The sequence below is a fragment of the Macroventuria anomochaeta genome (assembly GCF_010093625.1).
Source record: "Macroventuria anomochaeta strain CBS 525.71 unplaced genomic scaffold BU25scaffold_11, whole genome shotgun sequence".
Lineage (NCBI taxonomy): Eukaryota > Fungi > Ascomycota > Dothideomycetes > Pleosporales > Didymellaceae > Macroventuria > Macroventuria anomochaeta.
The window spans coordinates 529,328-542,440 of NW_022985372.1; the positions used below are offsets into that span (position 1 = coordinate 529,328).

The 13,113-nt window shown below is 52.3% G+C and overlaps 5 protein-coding genes across 5 annotated transcripts; 4 read left to right on the forward strand and 1 right to left on the reverse strand.

The window, feature by feature from the left end:
* Positions 1-56: 56 nt before the first annotated feature.
* BU25DRAFT_420497 (uncharacterized protein) lies at positions 57-2,705 on the forward strand (the record flags this gene model as incomplete). The annotated part of the gene is made up of 1 exon (XM_033708019.1): positions 57-2,705. One exon carries the CDS (start codon positions 57-59, stop codon positions 2,703-2,705), a length of 2,649 nt encoding a protein of 882 aa, XP_033563276.1.
* Positions 2,706-4,340: 1,635 nt separating this feature from the next.
* On the forward strand, positions 4,341-6,006 carry BU25DRAFT_365167 (A/G-specific adenine glycosylase). Its single transcript, XM_033703809.1, has 3 exons — positions 4,341-4,531; positions 4,627-5,488; positions 5,609-6,006. Exons 1-3 carry the CDS (start codon positions 4,423-4,425, stop codon positions 5,970-5,972), a joined length of 1,335 nt encoding a protein of 444 aa, XP_033563277.1. The 5' UTR covers positions 4,341-4,422; the 3' UTR covers positions 5,973-6,006.
* Positions 6,007-6,432: 426 nt separating this feature from the next.
* On the forward strand, positions 6,433-8,096 carry BU25DRAFT_365170 (ammonium transporter; the record flags this gene model as incomplete). Its single annotated transcript, XM_033703810.1, has 3 exons — positions 6,433-6,561; positions 6,639-7,251; positions 7,302-8,096. The coding sequence occupies 3 exons, from the start codon at positions 6,433-6,435 to the stop codon at positions 8,021-8,023; spliced, it is 1,464 nt and encodes a 487-aa protein (XP_033563278.1). The 3' UTR covers positions 8,024-8,096.
* Positions 8,097-8,336: 240 nt separating this feature from the next.
* Positions 8,337-9,484, forward strand: BU25DRAFT_409552 (uncharacterized protein). The gene is made up of 3 exons (XM_033706077.1): positions 8,337-8,535; positions 8,637-8,909; positions 8,958-9,484. The coding sequence occupies exons 1-3, from the start codon at positions 8,391-8,393 to the stop codon at positions 9,188-9,190; spliced, it is 651 nt and encodes a 216-aa protein (XP_033563279.1). The 5' UTR covers positions 8,337-8,390; the 3' UTR covers positions 9,191-9,484.
* Positions 9,485-10,830: 1,346 nt separating this feature from the next.
* BU25DRAFT_338202 (uncharacterized protein) lies at positions 10,831-11,783 on the reverse strand (the record flags this gene model as incomplete). Its single annotated transcript, XM_033702712.1, has 3 exons — positions 10,831-10,985; positions 11,036-11,405; positions 11,457-11,783. 3 exons carry the CDS (start codon positions 11,781-11,783, stop codon positions 10,831-10,833), a joined length of 852 nt encoding a protein of 283 aa, XP_033563280.1.
* Between the last annotated feature and the right edge of the window lie 1,330 nt (positions 11,784-13,113).

Genomic DNA, 13,113 nt, shown 5'->3' on the forward strand with positions numbered 1-13,113 from the left:
GCGACACTATATTACATGCAGTAATCACATCACACACATACCCGGCTGTACTCGCCATGGCTCCAGACGACAATCACAGCTTGCGCAACCTAGCTCCCCAATCCTCGAACTTAAGATGGCGCTTCACTCGATCGACGGCCAACCTTCGCGAAGCGGCTTCTCATTCAATCTCTGGTCCAAGTTCAGGTCAGACCAATGCGCCTAAGCTTGCACGAGCGCCGTCGAAGATGTCGCTGTTCAATCTCTTCAGTCGGCCAAAAGTGGAAAGAGCTCGAGGTCACACAGAGGTTGGACTTGCTATTCCCATGCGCCCACAGACACCTCCAAAATCTGCGATACCGCCCAAATCAGCCCTCAGACAAAACCCTTCGCCCTCCGCGCAACAGTCAATACGGTCTCGATCAAGCCTGATGTTTCGTCCGATGTCCATGAGGCCTCCACCGCCAGACAACGAGACTGGCAGTTGGGAGCCTCCGCCACTGTTCCAAGCCTTTCCGCAGTCGGTCAAGCATGCTACTGTGCAAGCATGCGTGTTCCCTCCTGAGGTGCTGATGCGGACACAAAGCCAGCGCCGACAAGCTGAGTTGATTAGGGAAAGGATAGACAGCGCCCGCGACTTGTCTGTAATCGAGGAGAACAGCACCGAGACCAAGAAGCTGGAGAAGTCGCACAAGCGATTGATATCTAACTCGGTTCTCAACCCACCTGCGCCAGAGCTCGTCAACAAGATCTACATCCTCGTCACATCGGGGTATATCATGCAGTACGCAGGCGACGGGCCATTTGATCGCCTGCCAGAGAAGGTGTTGAAGCTTGGTAAAGACTCGGCAGCGTTCGCTTGCGATCTGATCCCCGGCAAGCATTGGGTGCTTCAAATATCTAGTCATGCACACGACGACGGTACAGTCGAGATGGGGCCCAAGAGCTCGCTCCTTTCCCGATTGCGGACACAGAACGCCATCGGCAGAAAGGCTGTAACCAGTGTCCTGCTGGTGTTGGAGAGCGCAGAGGAAATGGACGCCTGGATGACTACAGTTCGAAAAGAGATTGAGAACAATGGCGGCCAAAGGGTCAAGGACGAATCTACAAGGGCATCGTCCTCGATCGACGGCTCGTCTGGCAAGCAATCTATCGAAACCAGCCACCGATACCTGGTGCAGCGAGATCCTAACGTCATCACCAAGATTGCTCCTCCTGTGGACTCACCACATCAATCGTACCACGCAGTCCCACTCAAACCTATCACTTCGGACTGGGAAGGAGATCGCCCAGAGCGAACACCTAGCATAGCCAGCTCGACTCGCGATCAGTCATCTCGACAAAGCATCAAACGCCAGTCGGCCGAAGTATCCTCAGTTTCTTCCACGCCCATTTCGCAAGACCAGATGCAACTCGATCAGCTGCGAGGACGCTCGCGCTTCTCGTACATGTCTACCGCAACATCGGCATCTGGCACCGGGACCAGGAACACTTCCAGAGACCCGTCACCCACTCTACAGTCACCTTCGAAGGAAAGCTTCAGCCCAGTGACAGAGACCGAATCTTTCCGGCCTTTCAGATCTTTCCACTCTAACCCTAGTAATGACACTGGTTCTCGCCGCAGGTCTGTGCAGCCCTTGCCAGTCACTACCGAGGATGGTTCTATGTCTGTTGAGGTACCTGCGATGCAACAGAGACACTCTCTCTACGGTCCCACGTCGCCAGTAACGCAAGAGCCAGCGAAGGCAGAACCCGAGATCTTACCATCTGTGGCTGTCGAAGCAGCGCCTGCGCCCCTACCTCCCCCACCATTCGTAGCAGCCAAGGGCCTCACTGCGCACATTGCTAGCCAGGCTCGTTCGGCCTCTGCTGAGCGTTCAGACGATGATGCCACTTCTTCCACCGGAAAAGGTCGCGAAGATAGTCCAGTGAGGTTCAACACTAGCAGCTACAGTGCTCTGTCTCGCGAAAGAACAATATCTCCACCACCGCGCGAATCAGCACCGGCTCCACCTCGATCCGCGTATCGCCAATCGATTGGCCAGCCCACATCATACACTGTGCAGGCTCCTTCTCCTTTGGCTCCCTTCAAGTCTGATACATCTCGTCAGCGTCGCATCTCAGCAACGCCAAAGCCTTTCCTTCGACCCTTCCCAGTCCGTCCACAGGCTCAGCACGCCAACTCATCCAATGCAGTCCAACGAAGAGCATCAGCAATGCCAACTTCAGGGTCTCCGTCATTGGCGACCTTAGCGGCTAATCGCTCTGTAACTGCACCACCACGATCGCCCTCTGCTGCAGCAGTACTCTCACCATCGACCCATGCATCCACACTGCACTCAGCCCAGTCCCAGACCCTTCGCCGACCGACATCTGTGCAAATTCGATCAGACCCCGCGCCTTTCCTCTCTTCAATCCGCCCAACAATCGCCATCTCTTCAACGCCGTCTTTCGTACCCGGCACATGCCGGCGATCTCCCCCAGCAATGAATGCCTCAACAGTACTGCACTCGAGTCCCAGCACCGGTGCTTTGAGACAGGAGGCTTCACTCCAAGCCCCGGCACAACCAAAGTACTTGATGCAACAGAAGAGCATGCCAGCAATGGGCCTTCCACCACCTGCACCACCGCCAGACATGCCACTTCCCGCCCCGCCACCGAATATGCCCTTGCTGGCACCACCTCCAAACATGCCACTTCCGGCTCCACCCGCGTCTGCTCGATAGAACCTTGCTGTCTAAACGCCCTGGTCTATGTTTCTTGATTCTATCGGTGTTTACGGCCTGCCAGTTCACTGGGGTTCACGACGTTACGCTTTTGTCCTTGTTTGTTTTAAAGTCTGCTCTTCGCACGATACCAAGCTCGTCATCTTCTCATCATCGTGTATGGTTCTGCGTCGCATTGCTCTTTGTTTAATGTATTACTATTCTCGTTATTCTTCCTCGTATGGTTATAAAGATTTCCTTATATAGTCTTGGACTCCAGCTAGCGATGGCTGCGGGTCCACGGTGGAGACAGTATCGATGTCCACCACTATACCACCGTAGAGCTCAGCTACTCTAGTAGAACAGGAGTACGCGCATTGCGCTAAATGTATAGTTTGATTCATTGGCGAAGCTTTGTGTATCGTGATTCTTAATTCTCTGCTATGTTGCTTTCGTAAAGACTCCATAAGGTTGAGGCAAGATGAAAGTCCAAATAACGTTTCCCGAGCACTATCATAAACTCATTTGAGGATCGATCTTGCAATGTATCATCACCGTTGCATTTTCTTTGGAAAGAGGTGCTTGAGTAGGGAGATTATTTTGTCATTTTCGATGGCTACAATCAAGATCACATCTTCGTGCTGAAACAAATGTATACAGCGAAGATTCAACGAGGAAGCGAGAGTCTTAGTTCATGCTATTTGGCGCAATAAATGTATACATGTCACCTTCTGGAGGTATTCGAGCCGTTCACGAAGCAAAAACTTGCACTTGATAAGAGTGTTCATCCACACAGGTTCATGGAGACCTTGTGTCTTGCATGGCAAGCCTGATAGCAACCAAGCAAGCACCGTCAAGCTCAGGATCGGGACGCCTTGGAGATCTTCGTACTACAACTGCAAGCCTTGCCGACCAATGCAAGCCCGTAGTTTTGGCCGCCGAAATATGTCCTTGTTGAAGATTGATTATGTTGTAGAGGAAGCTCAGTGGTGAGGCCATCAACTGCAATGCAAACACGCTAGTACACTAGCGTCTGGGTTCACTCAAAAGAACCCAACCCAACAACAGCAACGTAACAGCATTACCCCGATGCACTTGACACGACCTCTCGGGCAGCAACCGGAACTCAGCGACGGGTCCGCCCCCAAACACCGTGGATGCAATGTCTCTCTTTCCAAGATTGAGTTTGTGCAAGCGGTCGCATCTCTGAGCCTCTCATACAACACCCAGAAACGTGAACGTCGTTCACTTGCTCTGGACGATGTAAGAATGCTCACAAGTTGCTGAAGGCCTCTAGGGTGTTGCAAAAGATAACATTCAATACCGACTTTCTCAATTCCAGGACTGAACAAGAGTGAGCCTCGATCAGACGCGCTAATGCACTCTAGCGCGATCGAGACGCGTCCGCACCGACCAATAGCCGCATCTCAATTCTTTCACATCAGCACTTTGAGTATCATCCATCATCGCTCGCGTCAGAATAGTTTTTTCGAGGCCTTTTTGCGCTATGGCTCCACGCCGTGCAGCAACTGCCAAAGTCAGCAAAGCAGCATCGATGAAATCGAAGCCCAAGCCCGCAACATCGACCTCCTTCGAGAAACCGGAGGTATATATTACAACAGCTCTGCCACCAGCGCGCGTTCACTCATCGTACTACCACTATCCTCTCCTTCTCGACGATAAAAGGCAGTGTGATGCACTCCTGGAATGGTTCAAGGGCGTGGAAGATTCCAGGACTATGCCCTGGAGAAAGGCCTGGATCGATCGATCGCTGCACTCTGAACCATCGCACGATATCAAACAGACCTTAAACAGGAGAGCATACGAGGTCTGGGTCAGTGAAGTCAGTAAGTAGCCGAAGGCACAGATGATACGCGTGAAAACGCGCTGTCACGTACACAATTTTAACGTTCTATATCACTGGATGCTGACAAAGTGGTAGTGCTACAGCAGACTCGCGTCTCTACAGTAATTCCATACTTCAACAATTGGATCTCGAAGTGGCCAACAGTACAAGATCTTGCTAGCGCAGATCACGACGAGGTTCTGGCCGCCTGGAAAGGACTGGGCTACTACTCACGAGCGACACGGCTACACGAAGGCGCAAAGGCTGTCGTAGCAAAACCATCACAGTCGATGCCAGACGAAATCTCCGAGTTGCTACAGTTACCCGGCATTGGCCAGTACACTGCTGGCGCTATATCTAGCATAGCGTTTGGCAGGGCTGAGCCTGTGCTGGATGGCAATGTCGCAAGAGTGCTGAGTCGACAGCTAGGTCTTTACATCGACGTAAAGGACAAGAAGTCATCAGATATGCTCTGGAAGGTTGCTGATCAATTGATCAAAGAAGTGTCCGAACATCCGGAAGTGGAGTTCAGTGCTATACCCGGGCAATGGAATCAAGCGTTGATGGAACTTGGTTCGACAATCTGCACACCGCGACCTAAATGTGAAGAATGCCCAATTCAAAGGACATGTCGAGCCTACAATGAAGGGTTGGCGCTTTCTAAAGCTCAGCAATCAGCGACCGCAATCCCGGATATCGAAGACGCCTGTACCCTTTGTGATCAGTTAGACACAGAGGACTTGGCAACAATACCCGAAGAGGAGTTATCTGACGACGGCCTCAAGCCTGCGAAGAAGAGGAAGGCCACCGCCAAGCAGACAAATACTTTGTCGAGATACTTCGCAATTGCCACACCAAGTGCAAGTTCTAACGTCGACAGCGAAGATGAAGAAGCAGTTGCTGCGTCGAAGAAGCGAAAAGCCCCTGCCTTTTTCAAAACGTCGAAGTCAGTGAATACGTATAGTTCCCTCTTTCCCAAGAAGGTGGCAAAGAAGAAAGCAAAAGAAGAAGATTGTGCAGTCTGTCTTGTGGAGCTACGCCTACCAGACGAGGAAAGCAAATGGCTTATCGAACAAAGACCAGCGACAGGTCTTCTGGCGTCCCTCTGGCAATTTCCACAAACAACCTTGTCAGCATCCGACACTACCGCTACAGTTCGCAAAGCCTCGGCGCAAAAGTACGTCTCAAGCCTGACTGCCGGCAACATCGATCTGAGCAAAGCACGCTATGTGACTAGCTTTGAACCATTGGTTCATGTCTTCACCCACCTGAGACTTACCATGCACGCGTATCATTACCGGGTTACTGATAACGCCGAAGCTGACAGCCTCATATGCAGTGGCGCGCCTGCTCGTAAGTGGGTTGATACTAGCTCCATGGACAATGAAACACTGTCAACCGGCATGCGCAAGTGCTGGGAACTTGTCGCAAAGAACGTTTGACAGGCTGTCGATTCCGTTCGCGAGGTTCGAGGTTCGAGGTTCGAGGTTCGGATGTACCCCACGTTCTACCCCGTGTCCTTATCTTTGGCCAAGAGATACACACAATTCCGCTCCACCTGTGTCACCGAACTATCGGACCAAACATCCTGGGGTATGGCGTGTAACGATAAGCTGGCGATTACGATGTCTCGCCATCCTGCTTGTGCTGCGTCTATCCTATGCATATCCCTTCCACAGTCTTGGAACGGCGTTCATTGGATGCATTGAAAGCCTCCACCCAGCAGGAAGGCGCAACAACGTGCCCTCTCGAGGCTCGTGGATAAGCTCGGGTGCTTGCATATAAAGGGTGCTGGTCGTGGCTACACAGACTCGAGTGTTGTTCCTGGCACAAGCCTTCCTCTGTACGGTTACTTTTCAACACCCTGGCTGACTCCTCGAGCCTTCAAAGCGAACCGTGAAGATGGCAGAGGTTCCAGCTCCTACACCTATAGCCGAATGGCCAGACTACAATGTCATGCCGACAGGCGGGGATGTAATGACGACGGATCTCAATGCACTGTACGACAAAGGAGACCTCTGCTGGCTACTTGTCAGCTCAGTGCTCTGTTGGTAAGTTGAAAGGCCATACCGGAGCATACAATGGTGTTGACTGACCGACACAGGCAGATCACTCCCGCGATCGGCTTCCTCTACGCCGGCATGCACAGACGAAAGGCCGCGCTCACCATGATCTTCCAATCCCTCTTCTGCGCCAGCGCAGTTGGCATCCAGTTCTGGGTATACGGGTACTCGCTGTACCAATCGCACACCACAAACCCATTCCTTGGCGATCTGTCGAAAGCAGGCTTGCACAACGTCCTTGCTTATCCGTCTCTGGCGAATTCGGACATTCCAGACATTCTGTACGCCTGCTTTGGCTTCACTTTCGTCACAGCGACGGCGATGATCTTGGCTGGTGCCATGCTCGAGCGTGGACGCATGTGGCCTTCGATGCTGTTCTTGCTGTGCTGGACTACGTTTGTGTACTACGTGTTGGCGTATGCGGAATGGAACCCGTCTGGATGGCTGTACCAGCTTGGAGTTTATGACTTTGCTGGTAGTGGACCAGTGCATATCGCTTCCGGATTTTCAGCGCTGGCTTGGGCGGTGATGCTCGGTCCGCGTGTAGACCCGCACAAAGAATCGCATCACCCGAAGATGCCGCACTTCAAGCCCCACAACCCGTTCCTCGTCGGTCTGGGGACGATCCTGATTTGGTTTGGCTGGTATGCGTTCAACGGTAAGTGACCCTGGAGGTCTTCAGGTTATCGACTGACTCGATGCGTGCAGGGGCGTCCACCGCCAACATCTCGATTCGCTCCATCTACGTAGTCTGCAACACCAATCTCGCAGCATGTGGTGGTGGCTTAGCGTGGGTACTCCTCGAATACATTTTCGTCTGGAAATTCTCTATTATCGGCTTCTGCTCCGGCATCATCGCTGGTCTGGTTGGCATCACGCCTGCCGCAGGCTTTGTTCCCATCTACGTTGCCTCGCTTGTTGGTGCCTTGACAGCTTGCGCGTCGTTCTTCACCGTTCGTTACAAGTACCTGCTTCGCATTGATGAAGGTCTTGACATCTTCGCTATCCACGGCGTTGGCGGCTTCGTTGGCGATATTTTGACTGGCTTCTTTGCCGCCAACTATGTACCAGCAATGGACGGCGTAAGCAACATGTATGAAGGCGGCTGGTGGGATCGCAATTGGAAGCAGATGGGTTATCAGCTTGCTGCGGCATGCACATGCGCAGCCTGGTCGTTCGTCGTCTCGATCATCTTGCTCTTTGTCATCAACAAGATTCCGGGATGCCATATTAGAGCGACGGAGGATGATGAGCTGAGGGGTCTGGATTACAAGTACTTCCACGACGTAGATGTGGAGGACGGTATGATGGTGCTCAATGGTTTCGGCGCGACGACAACCGGGTTGACGAGGAGCGGTGTGACGAGCCCGAGAGCCGAAGGCGGTCAGGATGGGGTAGTTGTACCTGTCATGCCCGAGAAACGGGATTGAAGATGGAGCAGCTATCAACGGGGAGCACTCCACGGCACGCTTTCCTATTTTAACAGCCATCCAAAGCAACTACAGAGTCGCTTATCACAGTACAACACCACCATAACAACACAATCTCGTTCGATATACCCGAAATGTACAACACCAAGATCAGCCTAACAGATATCGTATTGGAAGTAAGCTGCCACGCCCGCGGAGCTTGACCGGTACCTGACTAACCCTCTTCCAGCTAACACAATCAGTAAACCGCGGCAGCAGTCACGATACAAGAAGGAAGGAAGGCGCCTAGCGTCCTTTGCGTTCGTTGCCTCTTCACTCCTCTCGTACCGTGTCGCGCCTACGACATCACAGAATAAATCGCGTCGCCATGAAGTCGACAATTGCAATTCTCAGCCTTGCCGCGGTCGCGGCAGCCTCGCCGGACCCGCAAATCACGGAACGCGCACAGGTGGGGAAACGGCAATCTGACCCGGCCCTGCTGGGGTACATCTCAGAAAGCGGCGCGTCGAGTTGTAAGTCGTCATCACTCAGCACCCACAACATCCCTCACTACTTACGATACAACACCAACCACTACTTGATCAACCGGAGTACTGATGCCGTGACGATGTAGTCTCCGACGCACGCTCCTGCGACTACCCCGCGACCCTCTCTTCCGCCGGCTCGCTCGCCCAATGCTGCTCCGGATCTGACTGCGTGTTCTGGTCGTCCTGCTCAGCTGGAACATTGTTCGCGCAGTCTACCTCCCTTCGATGCGACCAGGGCTTCTGTAACACGGCAGTGCTGGCCGTAACGCCCGGTGCGAGGAGTGGAGAGAGCTATCTAGGATGTTGGGCGACCAGCCTGGGACAGGATGCTTTTACCATTGTGAGGGATGTTGGCAGCGGTGAGTGATCTGTCTAGGTGTTTTGTAAGACAAGGCTGATGTGTATAGCTATTGTGACGCCAACGGCGAGTGCAAGTTCGGGTGCAAGTGCTGCGAGTAACGCGAGGTCTGCTTCGGCTAGGTCGTCGGCTTCTGGCTCTGTAGCAAGCTCTGGTACTGCTGGAACAGCGACTCAGCCTTCGACTGGTACAGTGCAGTCTTCTGGTGCGGCTGTTGCGAATGCTGCGAAGCCATTGAGTGGCGCTTTTGGTCTGGCTGCCATGCTTTTTGGTATGCTCTAAACACCCACCGAGGACCTCTCTGGTCAGATCTAGCCGTCTCGCTGCTGAGATTATGAGTAGTTCGAGATGTGCATAATGGTGATGAAGGTAAAGACTCACTAATACAATCCCGAACCACTGAACATCTCCCTACTCCTGACTCCTATCGCTTCTTCGATCCAAATTTCAACTCCGTATTGCAATCCAACTAGGCTACCCAAAACAGCAGATTTGGCAGAGACCCGTACTGCTCCGATCAAAACACAGTAACCTTACTGATGAGTTTGTCACCGCCCAGCTGCCGCTTATGTTGTGCCAGAAAGAATCCAGTCGCCAGCCCATTTGGAGATCTTACACTTCAATGTCAGTCAATATGCACTCAGGACTTGGGAAACATACACACCCCAACAACGCCTGTCCCTCGACATCGTTCACATCGAACGTTGTACCGGGCCACGGCTGCACTCCATCAACCCTCTGCTGTCCCTCAGCCAGCTTCTCATTGTACATCGTCAGCATCCGTTCGATAATACGCATTGTGTTAGCATTGATCACCATCATACTCATGAACGCCCAAACATTCCCCAGTCCCCCCCCCCCCCCAATTAATTCGATTGTAGGACCCCCAAGCAATATCTGAACTGCTCCTCAATGCAGGCAGCGGATCGCTTAGAGGAGCTCCAAGACCGCAGTACATTTATGCAGCTTTCTGAGTACTCCGCTGATTGAGGAAACACACGATGCCTGAGGCAGGGTTGATGCCGATAATGACGTGTGCGCCAGTAGTCTATTTGTTTGTGCTAGCTCATTTACCGCTATAAGCAATTGAGGGATACATAGGCTTTACTCGATACCGTTTATCGTCTACCCGATACCACTGCTCTCTAACCGGTAGCGAATGATCCTGAAATTGATGCTCAACATGGAAACACTGATTCGGTCCGCCTCTCCTCGCACTCCTCGGATCCACACCCAATCCTCGAAACGCGGCCTCAAGATGGTGCGTGATATCGAAGTCGCATAAGTACCTTTGGACGGCGATTTGGGTGTAGCCGCAGTGGTGGAGATCGTCGCGGAGGCCGCCATCGAAGTCGCTTTCAATCGGGGTCAGGAACTGGGAGGCAGACTCGGCGGGCAATTGCATGGCCTATGAAAGCTTGATGCCCGGACATACGGCGGTGTGGAAGGGGTCGATAACTTCTCGAGAACGGAAACGGGAGGTATTTGTGAATCTGGCGTAGGATAAGTGCTCACATGTGGCGCGTAGCAGGATTGAGGCTGTCGTTAGTATAGAATTGATCTTCATGTTTGAAGCTTGAATCTGTCATTGATGTGGAAGATGAAGTCGATGATGGCTAAGAGACAGCCTGGTGAGGCATGGGCTCCAACAGCTCGTTTGTCTATCACATGAAGCGTGTGCACGCTGACCGCAACTATAATGTCGGTGAACTTATGGAGAAGCGGTGAGGGCAGGGCGAATGCACCAGTACGTATCTTTGAGTAGACAATCGTTCGATATTAGACACTATATGTCAGGTAGGAGCCCACTGTTAACCACGTGTTGGTATGAAACACACTCACTATCGCTACGTTACTGACCGCCACATAGACAACGATTAAAGCCGAGCACGCGCCTTCCTCATCTTGGTCATTGGAAGGCTTCAAGTAGCCAACGGAGCATCTTCGATCCAGAAGAGTAGGTACGGCATCATGCCCTTGTCCGGACGGAATACCGTGATCTTCTCAACTGACTTATTACCCAAGCGATGCTTGTGTTGCGCAAGAAAATATCCGACACCCAACCCATTGGGTGAGCCTGGAGCTAGTCAGTAGAGCGTAGACAAGTACCAAAGCGAAACAACATACCAAAAAGAGCTTGAGCGGCATCATACCGCATCGGAAATGTAGTCCCCGGCCACTTCTGCACCCCATTCGGGCGTTCCTCTCCCGGACTCAGTGGGTACGTCCTCAGCGCCTCGTTTATCAGAGCAAGAGTGATCTCATTCGTGATCATGCAGGAGAAGATCTTCTTGATGCCGCCCAAGTTGCCAGCATTCACGCGATTCCAAAAGCCCCAAGCATGGTCTGAGCTTGAAGCGAGTGCCGGCAGCCACTCTTTACGGACCTCTGGATTGCCCCAGTTCTCGAGGGCGGCTTTGGCGGGCGAGAGGCGGTTGAGGAAGTACACTGTGCCGGCGTCAGGGTTGATGCCGATTGTGCTGTAGGCTTGAGTTTCCTGGAGGTAGTCAGTACTTGCAGTTTATCTGGATTTGGAGGCAGCACTCACCCGGTACCGCTTGTTGCTGACCATGTAGTACTGCTGGTTCGGGTCCGGCCATTGCCCATTTGGAGGGCGCTGTACTGTAGGTCCATATTTGTGTTCGACGTAGTAACAGTGGTTGGGACCTCCATCAACTGACGATGCAGTCTCGATCCCCAGTTCGGTGAAAGCGCGCTTGAGGTTGTGCTGGTCAGGACCGAAGTCGCACAACTCGCTACGGTGGTTCTCAATCTCTCGGTAACCCCATGTTCGAAACTGCTGAACGAGGTCGCCGTCCCACGGACTGCGAACTGGCGTGACGTATGCGGCTGCTTGATCTTCGCTCCTGATCATAGCCTGGGAGAACTTGCCGCCTTTGCACCAGGCCTTCTCCCACTCGGCGGGGACATCGACTGCGCGGGGTTTGAGGTGATGGAGAGATCTAGTGACATGCTGTTCTAGGATGGTGCTGCTGGTTACAACTGACAAAAACGCAAACAAGAAAGTTGAGAACAAAGGGTTCATGATGATGGGCGCGGTTAGAGCAATTAGGAGGAAAGTCCAAACATGTGCGCAATATAGAAATGAGGAAAGGGCCGACAGCTAAGCGAACGTTGTGAAGTAACGGTAGCAAGTGAAAGACAAAAAAGTTTGGTTTGGCGAGCTAGCCATATTATGAGTTGTACAATATCGCGGCCCCCTTATCTTCAGGGCCTAACAGGATATAGCGCGGGGTATGTCAAGAGTATAGATATATATGGGTGGCTCCTCACGTACTACCACACCTTCACAGCCACTCACAGTGCCTGCACATAATCAACCCTACATTAACGCTATCATCACTACCGTTATCCCACCTACATTCCTGCTACTTCTACACCCTGTTCAGGTTTTTCACCTACATTTAAGACGCAACACCGATATATACTCACTACTATCAGATTCAGCTCCTTCATGCGATAAGAAAGGTACCAAGATTGTTATACTACAGGCATGTGGGGATTCAGCCACTGTTGCAGCTTATCTATTCGCGAAATCAAGGGGGGGCCACGATAATCTACAACTCACCAATAATGTCTTGGACAGACTGGTGAGCGGTGCAAGAGCAATATCTTGCTATTGCTCCCAAGTACACAGCCGCAGCCAGGGAAGTGACATTGGCAGCAGCGATCGATAGGAAAACGGTCTCACTTATCCTCTACGACCTCCAGAGTGCGGTGCCGCGTGTCTTGTCGCTCCATTCAGAGTGCAGCAAAAGCCATTGATACCGTGGTCTGTGCTACACGGCACAGGCTCCAAAAAAGCTCAGGTCTATATGCTGGGAACTCATTTCACCTCATGTAATAGTCGTCAGACGCCTGAGTCCTTCCTTGTCTTTGACCACGTACCCTCGTACGCACAGTTTACCTCGTCGCTATTTGTTCGCTGCTCCAGATTACGCACTACCCGTCAAACTCTCAATAACAAACTCCCGCCACCCTCACGTCGGTGCAATGTGTACTCAGAAGTAAAGACCTTGCGAGTCGCCGTCACACTAAAAACTCTCTGCCGCGTGCACAACAACCATCTTCGTGATGATTCCTTCTCTTGTTTTAAAGTGCTGTAAAGACAGTTGAGGCGGCGGTCGACAGGTGCGAACAAATGTGCGCATCTACCCATTTCAACTCTTCCAAACCCGTGGATT

Bases quoted from the DNA above. Each gene is read 5' to 3' on its own strand.
- BU25DRAFT_365167 (XM_033703809.1), top strand. From the start codon at position 4,423: ATGCCCTGGAGAAAGGCCTGGATCGATCGATCGCTGCACTCTGAACCA. The intron at 4,532-4,626 runs GTAAGTAGCCGA...ACAAAGTGGTAG, and splicing joins GGTCTGGGTCAGTGAAGTCA to TGCTACAGCAGACTCGCGTC. The intron at 5,489-5,608 runs GTATAGTTCCCT...TATCGAACAAAG, and splicing joins ACGTCGAAGTCAGTGAATAC to ACCAGCGACAGGTCTTCTGG.
- BU25DRAFT_409552 (XM_033706077.1), top strand. From the start codon at position 8,391: ATGAAGTCGACAATTGCAATTCTCAGCCTTGCCGCGGTCGCGGCAGCC. The intron at 8,536-8,636 runs GTAAGTCGTCAT...GTGACGATGTAG, and splicing joins AGAAAGCGGCGCGTCGAGTT to TCTCCGACGCACGCTCCTGC. The intron at 8,910-8,957 runs GTGAGTGATCTG...TGATGTGTATAG, and splicing joins TGTGAGGGATGTTGGCAGCG to CTATTGTGACGCCAACGGCG.